Source organism: Uloborus diversus, chromosome 6 (assembly GCF_026930045.1).
Source record: "Uloborus diversus isolate 005 chromosome 6, Udiv.v.3.1, whole genome shotgun sequence".
In the NCBI taxonomy this organism is placed as follows: Eukaryota; Metazoa; Arthropoda; class Arachnida; order Araneae; family Uloboridae; genus Uloborus; species Uloborus diversus.
The window spans coordinates 11,258,842-11,281,315 of NC_072736.1; the positions used below are offsets into that span (position 1 = coordinate 11,258,842).

At 32.1% G+C, this 22,474-nt stretch overlaps 1 protein-coding gene across 1 annotated transcript in view; it reads right to left on the minus strand.

Moving 5' to 3' along the window:
• LOC129225082 (atlastin-2-like) overlaps window positions 1-16,451 on the minus strand; it is a 45,410-nt gene extending 28,959 nt beyond the window's left edge. Inside the window, exons 1-6 of the mRNA XM_054859636.1 lie at window positions 16,228-16,451; window positions 14,181-14,397; window positions 9,639-9,773; window positions 6,885-6,989; window positions 6,725-6,775; window positions 4,724-4,780 (exon numbers count right to left, since the gene is read on the minus strand). Coding sequence (XP_054715611.1) covers window positions 4,724-4,780; window positions 6,725-6,775; window positions 6,885-6,989; window positions 9,639-9,773; window positions 14,181-14,378 — 546 coding nt within the window. The 5' untranslated portion in view covers window positions 14,379-14,397; window positions 16,228-16,451. The remainder of the gene's footprint in view (window positions 1-4,723; window positions 4,781-6,724; window positions 6,776-6,884; window positions 6,990-9,638; window positions 9,774-14,180; window positions 14,398-16,227) is intronic.
• Between the last annotated feature and the right edge of the window lie 6,023 nt (window positions 16,452-22,474).

Consider the following 22,474-nt stretch of genomic DNA (forward strand, 5'->3'; position numbering starts at 1 on the left):
TGAAAACTACATTAAAATAGCAAAAAACTACGCTTTTTTTTTAGTATCATTGCGTGATCACTTCACAACGAGATTGCAAAATATTTTGCCAAATAAAACAAAACAAATGGGCTTGTCAAATGTTGCCAAAACAAGGTTGTGAAGTTTTACATTAACAATTTAATTTCTAAACAAAATGGGGCTTTACACAATACTTTAGGTTCCGTTAAAATGAAAAATGATCTATCAAATAATCAAATTTGCAGATCTAGAGCTAAGCTTTTAAGATAAAAAATAATCAGCTTTAAAATTTATCAAGTTACTTAAAAACTTAAGATTTCAATTTAAATGTGAAATTACAGAAGGAGCAAAAATGGCAGCAATAACTTCAGCAATTGAAAAATGTTTTGGCCAAACTCTGCATATTTTACGATCTACGTATGATAAATTGCACACAGATTTTGAAAAATATGAATCTTAGCAATTTTCTCAATCGTCCTCAAATTTAAGGATGCCGAAGACCAATAGCTAATGTACTTTGTCCTTACTTATAATAGCAAAAACAGACTATTATTGACCAAAATTGGCTATCGTGCCAATTCCCCAGTTATCGAAATATATTCAAAACTACTAATAAAAAGAAATCAGTGCACAATAAAAGCAGGAAACCATATATTTGTACACATTTTTCATTTAATTGTCTAAATTAGAGCATAACCTTTGATTTTGCTTTTCAAAATTAATGATATCCCAAAAAAACATACATGTGAAAAGGAGCCAAGTTCGGTCAAAATGAGGTTCGGGGTAGACGGTGTTACCGACAAAAGATTTCATATCTAAACGGGTACCAAGTTCCATAGCAGTTCCTTATAGGTGTTGGATTTTCTCATGTTCTTCAATTCATTTAGCAAATAATTTTTTACTATCTTCGATATTAGATTTAAAACTTGGCAAGTTACTTTATAATTGGAGTAGTCAAATGTTTTGAAAGCAGTTTACTGATGACTAAAACTTGCTGCAAGTTTAAAATCCATAATCAAAGAAAGTAAAAAATTATTTTCTAAATGAATTGAAGAACATGAGAAAATCCAACATCTATAAGGAACTGCTACGGAACTTGGTACCCGTTTAGATATGAAATCTTTTGTCGGTGACACCGTCTACCTCGAACCTCATTTTAACCAAACTTGGCACATTTTCACATTTATGTTTTGTTGGGATAATAAATTTACATAACATGTTTCTGCTCATCAGTTAGTTCTATGTTTAATTCTTTAAGGATCATAAACTTTGCGGTAATGTGTGGACATTTTTTTTACAGAAAAGAATGAAATTGGCAAAGGTGACTAACACACACATCAAGTTTTGTGAAAATGGGTTCAATAGATTTTGTGTAAATGGATAAGACAAATGTATCTATTTGGTCCTTAGAGATACAAAAACAATGACAACTTTCCAAGATTTGGTTAATTTATCATTCCACTTAGAAATGCTTGCATAATAAATGACATTATTTACATTTAGCTCTCAATTAACAAATAATGTTGAAGAAAATAGAAGCATGAGAGTATGAATAAATTTTTTCAATTTATGTACTTCATTGGCAATGTTTCCGAAATAAAATTAAAGTCGATTTCATAAACTCTTTTTTTCCCAATTTATATATATATATATACTAGCTGCGTGCCCGGCGTTGCACGGGTTACTTAAAAAATGAAAGAGATGCCCAATTGATAATTTTGTATTATTCTGACATTAGTTTCTAAAGCGCTAAGGAGTAAATAAATACGCGTAATGCAAGGTTTGCAAAACACCAGTAGAGCTTATTTTTGGCAAAAATCTCTTTAACATTAATCATAGTTATCAATGATACAAGTTATGAGCATTTTCAATTAGCACAAAAGATGAAAATATGTGCGTTATCAACTATAATCTGTGCTCACCATAAAATGAATTACATCTGATCGACTATATCTGAAACATTCATGTACAATTACAATCAGCCTTTCACTTAAAATGACACACACTTTTTGGTTGATTACGTGAAACTAAAGCACCAAAACTAAATAAATACCAATAAGCATTAATTTAAGGTCATCAGATTCCAAATTAGCTTTAGTTAAAATCCTTAAAAACAGCTTTTTCTGTTCAACTCTGTTTCACTTAAAGAAATCCAAACAATCTTAATTTAACATGTTCTTATAAACGATACAAATTGTATTTCAAAAATAGAAACAGGAAGGAAAAAGAGAGTTATTACAATTCGAAAACTCACCCATGTGACGGGAAAAGTTCCAACAAAATAAACATAATTAGTCACACCTCCTAAATGTGCCAAAATATGAGGCCGGTGAATGATAAACTTACACTACAATCAATAAACATAGCTAAAGAAACAACTTTCCTATGCTGAAAAAAGTTAAGAACGTTGAATGTAAAAATTAAAAAAAAAAGACAGACGATAAAATAAAGGCTATGTCCGAATAGTGCAACAAATTTTAAACTAATTTAAAATAAAAATTCTAAATGGAAACGTTGTTTTAAGATTTGGACAGCAGCCAAAAAATCTCTTTTAAAAGAATTATTAGAATTTTACTTGCTCACCCATATGCAAAATGGCAACAGGAAAGAAATAAAAATTCCTGAATAATGCTATGTTAATTAACATTTTAATTAATATCTCCGCTAATTAAAGTCGCACAATTACGAGATTGGTCCTATTGTTTTCTTTGGAAAATTTTGAATTAATCGGTATCCTGTTTGACTCTCGATTTGCAGCGGTTCTCAAGAAGATAGATCTTCAGACAGACAGACAGACAGACGGACTGACACGAACAGATTTTAATATAGTACTAGCCTGCGTGCCCGGCGTTGCACGGGCTACTTAAAAAATGAAAGAGATGTCCAATTGATGTTTTTGTATTACTCTGACATCAGTTTCTAAAGCGCTAAGGAGTAAATAAATACGCTTAATGCAAGGTTTGTAAAACACCAGTAGAGCATATTTTTGTCAAAATTCTCTTTAACGTTAATCATAGTTATCAATGATACAAGTTATGAGTATTTTACATTAGCACAAAAGATGAAAATATATGCATTATCAACTATAATCTCTGGTCACTTTAAACTGAATTAAATCTGATAGACTATATCTGAAATATTTATGTACAATTACGATCATCTTTTTACATAAAATGAGACACACATTTTGATTGATTATGTGAAACTAAAGCACCAAGACTAAATAAATACCAATAAGCATTAATTTAATACCAAGTCATCAGATTCCAAGATAGCTTTAGTTAAAATCCTTAAAAACAATTTTTTTGTTCAACTCTGTTTCACTTAAAGAAATCCAAACAATCTTAATTTAACATGTTCTTTTAACGATACAAACTGTATTTCAAAAATAGAAACAGGAAAGAAAAAGAAAGTTATTGCAATTCGAAAACTCACCCATGTAACGGGAAAAAGTTCAACAGAATAAACATAATTAGTCGCACATCCTAAATGTATCAAAATATGAGGCCGGTGAACGATAAACTTACACTACAATCAATAAACATATCTAAAGAAACAACTTTCCTATGCTGAAAGGAGTTAAGAACGTCGAGTGTAAAAAAAAAAAAAAGGACAGACGATAAAATAAAGGCTATATCCGAATAGAGCAACCAATTTAAAACTAATTTGAAATGAAATTCTAGATGGAAACGTTGTTTTAAAATTTGGACAGCAGCCAAAAAAATCTCTTTTAAAACAATTATTAGAATTTTATTTGCTCATATGCAAAATGGCAACAGGAAAGAAATAAAAATTCCTGAATAACGTTATGTTAATTAACGTTTTAATTAATATCTCTGCTAATTAAAGTCGTACAATTACGAGATTGGTTCTATTGTTTTCTTTGGAAAATTTTGAATTAATCGGTATCCTGTTTGACTCTCGATTTGCAGCGGTTCTCAAGAAGATAGATCTTCAGACAGACAGACAGACAGACGGACACGAACAGATTTTAATATTATAGTGGATATAGTAGATATATATATATATATGTATATATATATATATTTATTTATTTATTTACTTATTTTTTTTGTTGCAAATATTAAGATTCAATGTCTCAGTAGAACATGGAAAATATTTATTTTTTTCTAATCATTTGCAATCGATAATTTTTAAAGTAAAGTTTGAGCTTAGGAAGCACAAATGTCCCACATCCAGAAGTTTCAGAAAGGCTGATTAAGAGGGAGGATATTTTGCAGTAAGTTACCCCCCCCCCCCCCTCCCCAGGCAGAATTTCATAAAATACACCGCCAGATCATTTATTCCATCAAAGGAATGCAGTTTTGTGCTTTTTAGCACTCATCAGCCCGGAGTAGGAAGTAACTGAGCTGGAGGTGGAAAACCTCTTAAAGAAGCCAAGAGAGCCAAACAAACTGGAAGTTAATGTAGAATTAGCAAATCACTAAAATAACAAAAACAGGCTTTGCCTACAATCTTTGAGTTGAACCACACCACTGCTGCGGTCACTCGTCTGTTTGCTAATTCTACATTAACTACCTGTTTGTTTGGTTCTCTTGGCTCATTAAGTTGTTTTCCACCTCTAGCTCAGCTGCTGAATATTCCGGGCTAATGAGTGCTAAAAAGCACAAAACTACATGGAATAAATGAGCTGGCGGTGTATTTTATGTAAGAGGGAATATACATAAAATTTTATTATAGTATAATTAAAAAGGCATATTACCTGAAATGGAGTGTCACCACTTTCTTCCATTGCTAGTCTTCCATATTCAGTAAATAACTATAAAAAGATATGAAAATTGAAGCAGAAAAGTAATAATGAAAAAGCTGTGGCATGAAAGCTTACATTTAATTGAGGGGAAAGAAAAGATGGAAATTTGAATTTTATTAAGTCATGATTCATATAAACAAACTGTAGCTGGTAACGGAAGTTAAATAGTGTATCAAATGGTACACAGACAAAAGAGTTCTCCCTAAAGAGGAAAATGATGAAAGATGGCTGCCCTAATACAAACAGCGAGCAAAAAATTACATATCCTCATGTTCCATAAGCAAATGAAAAAACACATTTGTGAACGTACAAAAAATTCTATTTTAATGCATTAAATAGTATATGAAGAAATTGAAATACTTAACAGACAAAATATTTAATCTTTAGCTATGAAAAACTTAGCGTGTCAAACTTTTGAGAATTGATACTGTTTACTGCTTTATTTTACTATTTTTCCCCCTTTGAAGTGTAGGCTGAACTTACAGCAATCACTAAGTTTTAACATAAAAATGCCCCCCCCCCTTCCCCCACAACCATTTTTTAAGTTGCAGGGATGAGAGAAAATCCAAAAATTCATAGCAATGACAGGCAGAAAGGAGGATATCTAAAAATGCACTAAATAAGTTTTCAGATGAGACAATAACAAAAATTCAACAAAAAGGTAAAAAGGCGTCAGATTTAACAATTTTAAAGATGCAGTGAAATCCCCTTACAACCAACTTTAAGGGACTGAAATTTCGTTCGGTGTAACAAAAGTTTCGTTGCAATAGAATTAAAGTGACGTTCCCGAAATTAAATCTGGACAGAAAATTTATTTTGTTGAAAGGGATATTTTGTTATATTGATATTTGCTGTAACAGGGTTTCACTGCACAATGAAAACTTTCCAGTGCTTATTTGCTTCAAATATTACAGAAGAACTTCTAGATTGCACATATTGTTTGTTCTCAAAGCTTAGTATTCTTCAAATTTCGGTTACATTCAGACTATTTATGAGGTGCATAAATTAGGTACTTTAGTTAATGTTTAAGAGAAGAATTTATATTCAACCTGTGACAAAATTCATCACTATAAAAAACTTATATACATTCTGAGTAATTTTTTCCCTTTCTTTTCAGTTTTTAAAATTTGACTGTGTGCTATGCGTTTTTGTGTAAACTGGATACTTCCAGAAACATCTCAGCTATAAGATGAGTTAAAGATAACTAAAATAACAAAATTATAACATCATGTAAGCTATAAAAATAGCAAAAACTTTAACAGGCAATAAAATCTAAACCGTTTGAGAACCTTCAAAAATATTTTATATGCTTTCTAAAATGCATAGAAGAAGTAAACATGCCAACTTTTATGAAAATGTGAGGCTGGGCGTCAAACCATGTTTTTTTTTTTTTTTTTTTTTTGGTTAATTTTAAATGGTATGAGTGAGCAACTAAAATAATGTTAATAAATAAATAAATTATTAAAATAATGAATAAAATAAGCCATGTTACAGTAGCATATAATAAAATACCTCAAAACTTTCTACATAATTGAAATATTTTCAGGATGCAAAATGATTTGAAATCTCAAACAAGGCATGCAATTTTCGACGATACACGTGTTCCAATGTTGGCACGTCTCCAAAACATAAGCTTAAGGCTGAAATTGTGGAAACGAAGATCGAGAGAAGAAAATTAAAAAAGGGGACTGAAAATGTAAGAAAACTCAGAACATTTTTTGGATCTATGGGATGGTACTGAAACCTGAAAAAGGTGAAACAAGGAGGAAAACTTTTTAAATAAAACATAGAAAGCCAGAAAAATCTCATGCTTGAAGTTGAGAATTACAAATTGACAGAAAGCAATCTGAAGGTCGTGCACCTCATACAAAATGACTGAATGACAACTACCTAAAAAGAAAAAAACATTTGCTTCTTTAAAAAACAATATTTTTTCATTTTCAAATATTTTACCTCCAAATGCTGTAAATCATCTTCTTGAATATTTTGAGATATATTGTAGACCTGAAATTAGCAAAAAAAAAAAAAAAAAAAAATGAATAAATTTTATAGCAAAAATAATTTACAAATATATGTTGTAAATAAAGTTTAGTTTCAAAAGCATGTGTTTTACCTGGATAGAGCTAAGCATAGTACTTAATGCGAAAACAGTGGCACATTCTTTGACAGTTGAAGAACTATCAAAAGCACCTTGAGTGTCCATTAAGAGTATAGCAACCTATATATATTAAACCAAAGTCAATAACAGGGATGTAAAAGGGAAAAAAAAAGGAAGTTGTAATCTTTCAAATAACTGCTTAACTAAACTTTTTAGCACAGTATAGACATTTTCAGGTAATAAATTATCTGAATATAAAATTATTTTGAAGTAACTTTTATTCCTAGATGAGCATTTTCAGTTATATTTAAAAAAAAAATTATGTTAAGACAAAATTTAGCAATACAAATAGAAAAGATTTAATGACAATAGGATTTCATTGCTGCCAACATTGAAAGATGAAAATGAGGGAGACTTAACATGAATAAATTTAGTGAAAAAGTTTGAGTGTAAAAGGGATTTTTTAAACATAAATAGGGATTTCTTAAATCAAGTCGCAATATAATCTGAAATTTCTTTATTGAAATTACTATTTTTACATTTTGAAGTTAAAAAAATCTACAGCTTTTAGATTTGAATAAATAAATAATTAAATAAAAGAGGCATAATTTTATTTTCTCTAGCAAATGATAATGAACTTCCTCACAGCAGGTAAAAATTTAGGAAATTCAGAGCAAATTGTTGTACCATAATTTTTAGGAAATAAAAGTTTTAAAAAGAAGGGAAGTGAAATGAACACATTTAAAAAATGATCCAATATATACAATTTTCATACTCGTGTATTATAAGATTTCATTCTTGCGATCAGGATCTTTCATTTTACAGTAAGGATTTCTTCTCAAATCACCCAAAAAAAAAAAAAAAAAAAAAAAAAAATATTTCTTTTTTGAAGAATTTTGCTGTTCTGATAAAAATTATGGAGTTACAGTACAACCTCGATATCTCGAATCTCTCGGGATGGGAAAAATTTTTGAGATATCGAGTTTTCGAGTTATCAAGGTTTTTAAAAAATTGCACTACTAACTCTCACATTTACACACATGTACGCTATATGCATTTATATATGTACTACTGGACCACATCGAATTACGATCAATAAAGTAGTCTTCAGTATTTCACTAGATTTGAAATTTTCCAATTGTCGAAAGTGCACAGGATGAGATTTTGAAATGAACAAAAATTTCAACTTGGTTTTTTCACCTAAAAATTTAAAAATTCTAATTTTATCTTTAACCAGTAACCTCACATTCAAAAAGTTCTCAGCAGCCATTTTGTAGGAGCTAAAAAAGCTGAATGAAGAAAACGAGGAACGCATTTTCCGTTTTCGCTTGAAAACTGACGGACGAAAAATCGAACCCCTTTCCTCAAAATGGACAACATGTTCGAGAGAAATGCACAAAGATTCTAAATTCTGGGGAAAACACTGCACCCAACACTCCCCTATTATCTTGCCCCAATCCCCTATTCACAAATTTTAAAGAAAAGGGATGAAAAACGTTAAGCAATTGTCCCTGGAATTGGTTTTACTACAAAAATTGCCGAAGCAAAACGACAATTGAAACTTGCTTCTGTGCAAAAAAATTTCGACATATCAAGGGTTTCGAAAAATAAATTTCGAGATAACTATGGAAAATGCATAGGGGTTTTTATAGAAAATGCTGGGGAAAATTTTTGTTTCGAGACATCAAGGGTTTCGAGATAAGGAGGTTCGAGATATCAAGGTTTGACTGTATTTCATTACAGTGTTGGAGAGAAGACATCCCAATTCGGGAGTTTCCCGAACAATTCGAAATAGTTGGCAGCTGTGAGATTTGTTCGAAAATGGAAAAGAAATTTTACAAATGAAATCACATCCATAATCATTCATTACTTCTCATATTTTTAATTGTAATCATCACAACAATTTGGTTTCTTTCCCTTACAGCTCAGTGAGCAGAAAACTGTTTACTGCTTATTATATCTATGCAGAAATCAGAGTGGTATTAAACTTTGATAGCTCCTTGATAAATATAAATTACTGTATTAAGTTAAAAATATTGTGTTGCATGCAGCAGTATAACCTACTAAGACTCTTGCGCAAAAAAACCAATCTAACCCACCATTATGTTGCATACAAATTCTAATAATTTAAGTACCTTAACACTAAAAAATCCAAAAATTAAACAATTGTGTGGATGTTTGCTTAAAATTTAACATTTTCAAAAATTAAGTTACAACTACACTTCAATGAAATCAAGTTGAACCACATAAATAAATAATTGAAATAAGATTAAAATAAATCATTTTATGACAGTCTACATTGAAATAACTTCCAAAAGAATTCAAATAGTTACAGAATGCAAAAGAATTGAAATATTAGGTATGGCATGAAATTTGATGAAGCACGTGTTTGGGAATTTAAAAACTTTTTTTCTTAAATGCAACAGAAATGACAAAAAAATTTTTAAACAAGAAAATAAAAACCACCCTTAAAAATTACCAAAAAATGTTCAAATCTTTAAAAGATATGAATATTTTGTAAAATGAAAAATACTAGATAGAGAAGTATGTTAAATTCTTTTAAGAATGAATTATTTACACAACACAAGTAGTTGCTTTCTACAATCATTGTGTTATTGGAAAGAACTGCCAATTTAGATTTACAAATTAAATCAAAATTTCACACGATAAGAACTTTATTATTAGCACTGAAAGACATTACAATATCTTTTTTCCTCAAATTCACCAGTTTGTCAAACATTTTGAAACACAATATCTTTGAAAAAGTACCTCTTCCCCTGATGGTAAAGTGATGTTGAAGACCTTATTCCACAAAAGTATGCCAGTAGTGTCTCTTTCAGATCCACCTCTCCACGAAAATCCAGTGAGAGGTGCGCTTTCATCTCCTAGCCAATCTTCATCGCCCTATATAATATTAGAAAAAAAGGAAGGCAAAACAAAATTTATTTACAAACATTAATAATAATATTTTTTTAAAAAGGTTTAAGCAAAGTTTGTCTTGTACAAACAGTTGAAAAGCAAAATTTGAAGGAGAAAAAAAAGAGATGTATATATATATTATGGATGCGCTGATTAATCGTCCATAATTGGCTAATTTGCTGATTATTTGTCATCAGCCAAATTTCCACAAACATTACTATAAAATGTAGTATGAAAATACACAGAGTAAAAACAAAACAAATAGTTTAGAAAGTGCATAAAACTGAATGAAATATTAAAGAATAACCCTCACAGCGTATATTCACATGGCACTACAATGAATAATGAAACTCCTGGACTTTTAAATTGTAATGTGAAAAACATGAGTAAGAAAATCCCCCCCCTCCCTCCAGCCCAACCACATACTTTCAATAACAAAAATAACTTTCAACCCATTTCCATATCAAGTCAATATTTTTCCCACCCTAGGCCCACTCATTCACATCACCTTCCTTGCTTGCTTCTGCTTTCGATTTTTATGTTATTAATGTGATTTTAATTTATCTTTTGAAGGACAGAAATGTAACAGAATTAAACGAATGTGTATATCAGGGCTACTGAACCTGGGGGAAGCTTCCCCCAAGGGAGCATGAATGTATTATGAAAATAAAGTAAAAGATAATTTACTCAATTTGGAGGTCACATGCAAATATTTTCAGCATTATCGCCATTTTTTAAGTTTCAAGAGTAGTTTTTCTCAACATATCCCTGTAAATCCGTATTGGCAGAATTAGGGGGGCATAAAGTAAAAAGCAAATCGGGCACAAATAAACATAGAAAGTGATTGGAGGAGCGCCTTTTCACAATTTACTTCATAACTACCTGCATCGCCCGGCTTTAAACGGTCCATTTCGAAAATAAAAGTTATGACAAGTAACGCCTGTTCAACAATCAAGTTTGAACAACAAAAAAAAAATTTGTGGCAGATTGTGGAAAAATACTAAAAAGGAAACATTTTAAATTCCCAGATTACAGGAAAAGCCTCAAAACAGAAGCCAGAAATTTATTTCTTTAAATTCGAGAAAATAATGGCAACACATCTTTCTTCTCAATGATTTTCTTCAACGCTACAAATTTTAATAAAAGCATTGTTGCAGAAAGTTGAGATGAAGCACTGAATAATAATTTGAATGGAGGAAAGCCTTAAAAAAATGGGGATTTTATGTTGAAATCTAAGTATCATAATTAATAGTTTTTAATTGATATCTATGCTAATTATTATAGGAGTATTATATTAAATAGCTAAACATAAAGATGGGGAAAATACGAATCTATCGATACCTGGTTCGTTGGTCAGTTCACTGACGTTCGGGAGAAGTAACTTGGACATAGATGAATACATAGAAACATGCATAGATACATAGGTACATACGCTCAGTTTTTAATTTACTTCCAAATATTCAAAAGCTTGCCAAGAGTATTTGCAAAAGATACTGGTATAAAATGTCAATCTCACCCAAATCCTCTAAGTTTGTATGCATATAGTTCTTTGATTTCATGTGCACTAATGAGATTCTGTTCAAAATAAAGTTCTGTGTCGTAATATTAAGTATTATTTGCAAAATCATTTACATTTTTACTTAATAAGTACCTTCAATTATTCCAACTTGCTTTAGGTTCAAATTTTGATTGAACTCTTGTATTAAACACATATGGTGGTATAATGGGGAAAAAGGGAGGGGCTAGAACTCAAATCAGTGTTCAAGGGGCCTGAAAGGTTGAGAACCCCTGGTAAATAAGATCCCACTACAAACTCCCCTTAACTCTCTTCAACAAAAAATAAATAGCTTCCCAATGCTTTTGCTTTATTTCTGAAAAAAAAATCAGGATTATTTCCTAAGTTTATGTTAGGATACTGAGAAGAAAGTGCAGCTTGCTTATTAATTCAAAAGGGTACGAATGAGAACTTTGATAGAAATGTTTCCTTTTTGAGTTCAAGTTGATTAACTATTTCCGGCATCACAGAGGTAATATGTTATTGCTTCATCAAAAGAAGTTATTGGACTCGCTTTTTTTTTTAATATCAGTGAGTATCTTTATATAAAAATTTCTGTGCGGACGTTTGTCACCATAAGGCTTTTGAACGGCTGGACCGATTTTGATGAAATTTTTTGTTTGTAATTAAGTTGTGGCAAGCATGGTTTCGAAGCGTGATGGATCAAATTGGAAACGCTTTTGTAAATTAATTAATTTAAACATTGGATGGTTATATTTCACAAATGATTAATTTTATTTTAATCTATTGTTGAGCAAGAACTCAAATAAATATTTAACCCATTGCCAAAAGACAATAAGAAAGCTAACTCTGCTTTTTGTAATGAAATTTCCTGTGATATGTCAATTGAGAATAGATAAAACGTAGAGGGAGAGAGTGAAGCCTTCATTTCTCTTGAAAACAACGATTTTAGGTCCAGTGATATATTTTAAAGTAAAGTATTGGAAGGTTCACGCAAAACATGAGTTCTGTCGTCATAGTTGAACCATGTGACCAGATCGGAGCTTTAGATTTTCCTAACCAAATGATCAGAAAGTACCGTACCTAGCAACATTTGTTTCTCGGCTCAAATCCATCTGAGTTTTGGCACCAATCTTAAGAATACTTTAAAGATTATCTAACTAATCAGTACATTATTAAAAGAAAATATGATGGAATTTGAAGACGAAACAAATTTTATTTTCGTTCAGATAAATTACAACAGAGTAGTTCTGTACACAAAAGATCAGTGCAGTGGAAGATCTTTATTTTTGGTGGAAAGAACAAATTAGGCAATATATGAAGTTTAAAAAGTTTTCGTTCAAAAGATCGGACTGCTAATCGGTCGGAGTTGGCTTCGCCCACTGATTGGCTGGATTACAGTAACGTGGTGGCTTGGCGACTTTGGCTATAAACACTAGAGTTGTGTGATCATTTGTTTATATTTTAAAGCTACTGTTAATGTAATTTATTGTAATTTTTGTTTATTTGGCAAAATGTTTCAAATTGCAAATAATTTTTTTTCGTTTTTAAAGCGTTTTTAGTCATTTTATTTGAAGAATGTATTTATTTTTCACCGGGGGGGGGGGGGGGGGGGGAATGATTTTCGCTTATTCAGAGAACTGTTTTTGCCTTTATCATTTTTCTAAACGATATCCTTTCGATTGCTTTATTCTTTTTCATACGGGGGATGTTGCAGCGGGATTTCCCGTTTGTTCTAGATGGGTAGTTGGATTTTTACATTTAATATCTGAGGACGCTTTTTATCCTTTGAGTATTGGTGAAGGAACAAACCATTAAGTACGGGATGAAAAATAGTTAATAAAACAACTGCTCAGTGGACATTAGATAAATCAAGTTGAAATAAATGTACGCATTCTGACACCATAGCAGCTTAAAACATTCTTTACTTTTTTTTTCAACAGAACGGTTCAAACACTTGATGATTTATTGAAATATTTTAACTTTTCAATTTACAAAGTTTGAACAGAACAACCTCTGTCGGGTACTCTAGTATTCAATAAATTACCGCCCATTAGCCAGGGCTAAAGCAGAAATACATGAAATACACCGCCAGCTCAGTCATTTCCAGCTAGAAATGACTGAGCTGGCGGTGTATTTCACGTATCAGTGGGTATATCCTATTTCAATTTTTATGTGCATTACCTTAAAAGAAAACCATCATTATAACGTTTATCCATGTAATTTAGTTGTGTTTTATGATACTGTTATTTGATACGTTTTAACATTTAACTATTAGCAGAATGGAATCATCCTGGCTACGGCCCTGAAGTTAGGCGTTGATAGATAATAGTGTTACATAAGGTAAATGCACTGTTTTCCTTTATTTGAAAGAAACTTTTAACAATAACATGATTATTTTAAGTCGGGAAAAAGCTTTGCTTAAATTGCTTGAAATATTTTAAATTCCTCTTAAACATAACATTTTGGCAACTAACACAAAAAAGCTAGGTGGTAATGACAACTAAGTTTTACATCTCAGTTTTAAACCCTGATCCAGAGACACAATTAGGTAGGGTAGTGAAGAATAGCCATAACAGAGCTGAAGCTAAAAAACCTGATAAAAAAGATGAGTATATCTTTATGCTCGTACTTATACATTTTTCAGCACTTCACCATGAATCCTGCCAACATGATACAGATCCATCTCAAAAAGAGAAGATAAAAGCTTGTGTATAGAGCTACAAGCAGCCCAGCCGCCCGATAGCCGGAACTAAGGCAGAATTTCAAGCAAATCCAGAAGCTACTGCCATGAAGATACACTTGTAAGATGTTTTGCCAGCAGCTCTTTTATATCTATTCCTAATATTTATACACAATATCAATAAAAAACTTACTTGTGCATTTAAATACCGTAGCATAAAGTTTAAAAGGAAGGATTTCCCTTTACGGAATGCACCGGCTACTGAAATGACTACAACTTTCTTATCTTTGATATCGTGTTGAAGTAGAACAGAATTCAAGCATTCTTCATTGAGTTCAAAACTATGGTCTTCAGCTCTCACAATAGTTACTGGTTCATTTTCAACTTCCATATCGTCGAAGTTTATTGAGCTGTAAAATAAAAATTAACTGTCAAAAATAGTTTTTACTAAGCAAAAAAGGATTGTTTTATAATAGGTGAACCTCGTTAATGCAAAACGTATGGAACCAAGATAATTGTTTGATATTAATCAGATATTGTCTTATCCTATAAATTATTAAGTGAATGTTTGCAGTTTCTCTTAGAAAGATTGCAGAGTAGGCTAAGAGTTTATGATGGGTCAGCAACCCATGAGCAGAAATTCAAAACATTATAGTTGAAAAGCAACTATACCTGAAAATGCTCAATGCAATACCCATTGTTTTAAATACAGGGTATCTGCTACTTTTTGAGTTTTGAAATCTATAACTTTCCATGACTTCTGCTCGTAGCTTTCTATGACTCACGTTCTCCAAATCCACGACTTTCCATGACTTACACAAGTTACTTCATTTTACAATGACATCAAAATTGTGCATAAATATAAATAGAGACTATAAAGCAGTATAACTTTGTTTTAGGAAAATATCCTTTTTATCTCAGCTACGTAAATAAATCTAAGCAAAAGCAGCAAAAAATATTCAACTAAATATGTATATGAAAAACAAATGATGCAACAATTTATTGAGACAAAAAATAAGTACGAGAATTTAAGAACATTTAAAATCTAAAATAACCCATTATCTCCCCAAAGAGCAGTGAGTATTCATCTGATTGGTCAACACTATGTAACTCGTCAGGAAATGTTATTGACAAATCAGCTTTTCTGTGCACTGAAAAACAAAGTAGATGAATGGTGATGAAATCATTTTCGTTCTTCCGAGATCAGAAGAACAGCGATCAGTCCTGAGCGCGAAATCCATGTTCAACAGTCAGTTTCCATGACTTTTGGACCTTTTATACTGAAAGCCATGACTTTCCATGACCAATTTCGATAATGTTTGAAATCCATGACTTTCCATATGCGCGGACACCCTGTAAATAGAACATGAACTCTGTTTGATTATTCTAGGGGATTCTTTTAGACTATTTACATCAGTTAGAGATTTTTTCTTTCACAAAAATATGGAAAACAATTGCACATAGTAATTCAAGTAATTTCTGAAACTTACAGCTTATTACCGGCTACTTACGATAAAGGATGATAAAAAAAAGGTTTATATTTCTTCTCTCCTTATAGAGGGAAAGAAATTTCAACATCCAGGACATTTGACAAAAAATCCAGGAGGATGGAAAGTATTTTAAAATACTTTCCATAGACTTAATTCACTGCAGAAAATGAAAGAATACAAGAACACCAGCAAATCTTGTTTTTCAATTTTCTTATGCTTTATTGAATGTATTGTTGCCTTTGCCCGCATTAAGATTGTTTTTCTGTTACTTCCCATTAATAATTCTATCTCTTACAATCTATATGCCAGCTATATCTAAAAACCACTAGCTGAGCAGCATCAAGTAGGTGAATTTGTTAATGTGGATTGAAGATTTTTTTTTCTCCTCCGTCAAGTAAGCCCAATTTTGTGTCCATTTAAAAAACAATTTATGCAACCTTCAATTTCGATATTACTAATTAAAAAATAAGACAGACCATGAAGACATTGAAATATTGTGTCACTTGCAACTTTTCTTCTCTAAGCGAGTTTTATCCCATTAAAAATGTTATGATACTTCACAAGTTACAAAACAAAGGAAAACTACTATAATAATATTACCCTTGAAACTCTGCCGATTTCTACAGCTCGGAAAGTTATTAGCTGCGGAATGCATTACAGGATTTGTCTTAAATATCTTAAAACTATATTGAAGAACAAATACTCTAAGAGTTTTTAACATATACAGCTCCTTTAAAAGGCTCAACTTACCTTGCAATAAGAAATAATGTAATACTACAGAAACATATGAACAGGGAAGCAGGAAAAGAGAATTATCATTATTTTCCAAACTATGATTTTAAATTTACTTTAATATCGTGAAACAAAAATGTTCACAAGGTTGTATAATTTTTAAATCAAATTTTTGAGGAAAATGAATTTTGTTGATTAGAAAAACTAAAGGAGTTATAAGAAATTATTTCAGTAGTTCACAAGTGTACACAATCCTCTCACGTGCATTTGTTTGACTCCGTCAGCAATATGAATACGTCACTTCACATAAATTTGATCATATCAACAGTTCAAACATAGTTTAATAAAAATAATATGCAATGAATTTTGACTTTAATGTCATTGAAGTTTTTAAAATTCGAATCTCAAATCTGGAAAAGAATAAAAATACACATCCCACCTTCAAATTGTTTGTAAATGTATTACGAGAGTAAATATCCCATAATGCACTTGCTGAAGAGTAATGTTGTAGGCGGATTCATTAAACGGAGGAAAAAAAAATTCCACCTAAAAATAGATCAAAACTTGCTTACATTTAAGAGGTTAACTCAAAAAATGTTCAGTTTTAATGTCCTTTAAAATAAACAAATGGAAATAATAGTGTACTTTAAACTTCAGTTTGAAATGGAATTGAATTCATTGAAAACTCGTATAGTTTGCATCCTTTCAATTTTTTTTCCTTTTCTACAGATCTTTTAATTTATTCCTACATCATCAAACTCTTCCTCTCGCAAAGAAAACTTTTAAAAGGGCTTTAATTACTACGTAAATATAAGGGACCAATTGCATGAAATCTAAAAAAAGTTAACTGCATTTCTGAGTTTACCGCAGGATGAGGGAGAACTATTTTATGACGTCATGTGCATATTTCGAGTGAGAAATATTGGAAATTATATTTGTTTAGGTTTTAAAAATAGAGCCAAAAATAAAATGTTTTCATGGTTTTTAAAATTTGAGGACAACTTATCCTTCAATTAGTAGCATTTTTACTTACTTTGTTTTGACTAAACGACCTTGGAACTAATTTTTGATGTTCTTAATGTTGCACATCAACTTGGCTTCATGGAGGAAGACAACAATAATAACATCTCGATTTTCATTACATTTTTTATACATTTCTCCAGATCGAAAAGCATAAATGTAAGTTAAGAGCTGTTTACATTTTCACATTTTGTTGTTTACGTTTGAAAAATGTAATGGCTTTGTTTTTCTTATAATTTCATTTCGCCAATGTTTATATTCTGCAGTTATGTGTCATAGAGCTGAATTTCGAATTTTATTATAAAAACCATGTTTTTGTTATTCATAATTAAATCAACAAACTTTGTATTTTATCATTTTCATCGAACAATCAAGTTCGTGAAATTTGTTTAAAAGTATGATGAATTTCATTTTTCAAACGCAAAGTAAATTAAAAAACAAGATTTTCAGGAAAAAAATTATTTTCTAATGGAACAAAATATCACTGCATATCAAATCGCATAATGCATGAGTTTAAGCAATCAAATTACATCTGATGAGTCTTATAGATGAGTACTACCATTGTAATGTATTGGAAACTTTTTTCTATATTAATTATTCTCTTTTTACGTGAAAATATTTTTTTAGAATTCGTAATCGGCAAATTTCGGACTTTACAACATTTATTTTAACCATCCTCAATCAACCTATCTTCTACATTGTTCAATGAAAACAAACAATCATGTCATGCGGAATTCATGGGTGCCCATTCCCCCTAAGAGCAAAGGTGCACCCCCTAAAGATTGTAAAGACCCCACCCCTAAGCCAAAGCCACCTTCCAAAATTGAGAAAAATACCTCTTAAAACACCGTCCCCCTAACAATTTCAATGACTTATCTGCACTCCGACCCCCATCCCCCCAAGTCAGGGGCGGATCCAGACTATGGATTTGGGAGGGGAACTTTTTTAGCAGTTTATATGTTTATGGGGGATGGGGGATATGAAATTACTCATTAAAAAAATAACCGTAGAAATTGAGTTTTACAACTTATTCTCTTTTAACGCTTCTTACAAAAAACATTTTTGCTTTACAAATTCTGCAAGTATAATTTTCAGAAAATATTCAAAAAAGCTGTTATTTTCATTGTTATATTTGTATATTTTTTAGTCCTAAAATTTTCGCCAACTGATTAAGGGGGTCCGGGGACAAATTTTGAAATTATTAGCCCTAAGAACGCAGTTTTAGATGGCATCTGATGGTGTTACGGGGAGGAAAGATTCGAGGGGCTTTCTGAGGAAATTTTTAGAAATTGAAGTTTTAAAAACGCGATTATAGGCGATATTTGTTGACGTTAAGGTAAGAGACGGGACTTTTGGGGGCTGCCCTAGATCGATTTTGTTTTTGTAAAATAGATCGAAATCGATTACCCCACCGCCCAATTTTTCAAAATTAAAGATCCCAAACCCAGGTACAGACTAACTTTGATAATGTTATAAGCAGTGAGGTTCTGGGGTTCTTACCAAAAAATATTTCGAAATTGAAATCCTATTAAACGAAGTTTTTAAGCGATATTCGGTGACGAAGAATTTAAATGCTCTCCCCCTTAAAATTTTTCAAAATTGTAATTTTTTCATTTTTAGATCTCTTACGAAAGCATTCGAGCCCTTGTCCGGAAATTTTTCGTAATTGATGTCTTAAAAACGTGACTGCAGACCATATTTGGTAACATTAGGATTTCGGCAAATTTTCAAATTTGAAGCTTCAAAAAAGCAACATTAAACGACTCTCGATGTCTTTAGAATGCGAGGTATTTGGTAGTTTTCTCCGGGAATTTTTTCAGAATTCAAGCCCCGAAAACGAGATTTGAGACACTATTTAAAGGTTTCGGCGGGGTAAAGGGGGCTTCCCAATTATGAAGACTTTCTTATTTTTAGACCGACTAGGAAAAAGAAAAAAAAATGGTGGTGATATAATTGACTGATCAGTAAACCGCCACGATTGAAAATTTTTATTTCAAGGTTCTTTTCCAAAGAAATTCAGATTTTTTCGCGTCATTCTTTTTTCAACTTATTAAAATAACTTCGTTTTTCCAAGGTCCGTTCTATTATTCTCTTTAATTGTAAGAAATGGTTTTGAGAAACATTCTAATCAGCATTCTAGGGTGGTCCCTCATCCCCTCTGGTTGCGCCACTGAATTGTAGAAGCTTTAAATTTTTTGAACTCTACACCAAATGAATACAAAAGACAGTTTAAACAGGTTTGTGTTCAAAAAGACTTATTTTGAAAGATTACTGGAAAACAGATGCAAAAAAGCAAGTACGAAAATTTGGGAGACTGGGGATAGCTCTAAAGTCGATAAATTGAACTACTACTGGGAAGCTGTACTGTGCCATATCGATGAGCCTTTCAGTACGATGAAAAATATTTACTCAGTCCCCAAACTCGATTTTTTATGTAAACTTCTCATAGTCTTATAACCTATGACCTAAGCATTTAATTTTTAAATTTTTCTATAATTGTCTTTAAATTTCTCCATGGCCGGATCTTCAACTTTTCAGAACCGAAGCAAAACCTAAATCCTGCCAACCTTTACCCACCTTCGTTGAAATTTTATATCGAGGTTCAATGAGAAAACAACAGAAATAGTGTAAATTTACATCTTCCTAGAAGTTGTCTCACGGCAACTGGGAAGGGGGAGGGGGTGACAAAGAGTATCGACTATGTAAAAAAGGTAAGCCAAGGGTATTGGCTTGCTGCTGCCTAGATCCGGCAGTGCTATTCCTGTATTCACACAAGTAATAGGCACGAATTCATTTATTAAGCAATTCCTGTTTCTCTGTATCAAAGCATGTATCAAATAGTGAAAACAAAGTGTCAACAATGAGATGTTCTCGTTTTAGTTTAGTGTCAACTCCAACCCAATGTCTTTTTTTTTATTAAAAAAAATGTGCATTCGTTTTATTAATCTAATTTTATTGCATTATAATGGGGGACTAGTTGGTACAGTTATCACTTATTAAATGCTCTTCTTAGTATGAATTCCCTCCAAGCTATGTTAACAAACAGAAAAAATAATCTTTAAAATGTCAACTACTGGTGGTTTTACCTTACTCTGTTTTCTGAACAGTTTTTGGTTTACTTGGGATTTTGTGTTTTGGAAAAAGACATTTCCCAGTTCCCTCTTTGGATCCGCTTTTGCAATTCTCTCCTCGCTTTTCACCGCGCTTTTCTGCAAGTTCAATTTCTATAAATAGAAGGATTTTCCTGCACTCTATTCTAAAAGTTTTTAGGTACTTATGAGATTGGGGGGGGGGGTACATTCCTCCAGTTCCCCTCGGTGGATCCGCTTCTGCTATTGTCTAATTGCTTTTCCTGGAGCCTTTCGTCAAGTTCTAAAAAAACAGTAAAAATAATAATAATGTACGTTGTTCTTTGAACAGTTTTAGGATCACTTGGGATTCTTTTTTATTTTATTTTTTTTGAGGGAAGAGGAGAACATTCCTCAGTTTCCCTCCTTGGATCCGCTTTTGCAATTCTCTCTTCGCTTTTCCTCTGCGCCTTTCTTCAAGTTCAAGTTCTATAAAACAGAATTTTCCTGCTCTCTGTTCTAGAACTTTTTAGAAAGGTACAGCACATGAGATTTTGGGGGAAGGCAAACATTTCTCCGATTCCCCTCCGTGGATCCGCTTCCGCTATTGTCTAATCACTTTTCGGAGCCTTTCGTCAAGCTCTAAAAAACAGAAGAAAAAAAAAATCCTGTACTTTGTTTTCTGAACAGTTTTAGGATTACTTGGGATTTTATTTTTTTGAAGGGGGAGGAGAACATTCCCCAGTTCCCCTCCTTGGATCCGCTCTTGCAATTCTCTCTTAACTTTTCCTTGCGCTTTTCTTCAAGTTCTATAAAACAGAAGAATTTTGCTGTACTCTGTTGTGAAAATGTTTAGGTGCACGTGAGATTTTGGGGGGAGGGGAACATTCCCCCATTTCCCCCCATGGATCTGCCATCCGCCTTCCTCTATTGCCTGATCGTTTTTCCTGGAGCCTATTTTCAAGTTCAAGTTCTATAAAACAATACCTTCCTATTCTCTGTTCTAAAACCTTTTAGGTGCACATATGTAGGGGGAGGGGAACATTCCTCCAGTTCCCCTCCGTGGATCCGCTTCTGCTGTTTTCTAATCACTTTTCCTGAAGCTTTTCTTCAAGTTCAAGTTCAATAAAATAGAAGAATTTTCCCGCACTTTGTTGTGAAAATTTTTAGGTACATAGGATTTGGAGGCGGCATTCCCTCAGTTCCCCTCCGTTGATCTGCTTCTGCTGTTGTCTAATTGCTTTTCCCGATATCTAAGTTCACGTTCTAAAAACGGAAAAAAAATTCTGTACTCCTGTTTCCTGAACTGTTTTAGGCACACTTGGAATTTTTTTTGAGGAGGGGGGGGACATTCCCACAGTTCTCCTACTTGAATCTGCTTTTGCAATTCTCTCCTCGCTTTTCCTGGCGCTTTTCTTGAAGTTCAAGTTTTAAAAAACAGAAGAATTGTGCTGCATTCTGTTCTGAAAATTTTTAGGTACACTTGGGATTTTGGAGGGGGAACGTTCCCCCAGTTCCCCTCCCGTGGATCCGCGCCTGCCCCAAGTGGGGCACCCCTGCAGAATTGATGCTTTATCGGATGTTTTAATTTTCAATAAAGAAGTAATGTTTAATTCATTTTGTTTGGAATTTTTTGTCATTTTTGTAAATCATTCAACCTTGCTGCTGCATGTGGGGTTTCAGTCCCCGAGTCACTTTTCACACCATATTTAATCCTTGTCCGCATTTTTTGTTCTCTCTTTGAAAAATTACAAGATTTTCAAAGATTTTTTATATAAATTTGATCTATTTAATCAGCCAAGAGAATGGGCATTGTCTCTGTAAACATTGTCATAAAGGCATTTGTAGTAATAACAAATGCATTTACAGTCAACCCGCGTTTTATCGCGGTTAATTTGTTCCAAGCTTTACCGCGATAACTGAATTTCCTTAAAGTAGGATTCTGTATTTATAAACAGAATATTTTCCTAACTAGAGCGCATAAACTTACTTAGGACAATTTAAATAGGTTTTTAACATAGCTTGAGCACTCTAGACATGAAACAGCACCCTTAGCCACCATTACATTTGCATTACTTAATATATTACACAAAATATGAGAAAATGAGATATATTAGACATAATAGATATCACATAGTTATTATTGGGAAATGAAACTACATACACACATGTATTTC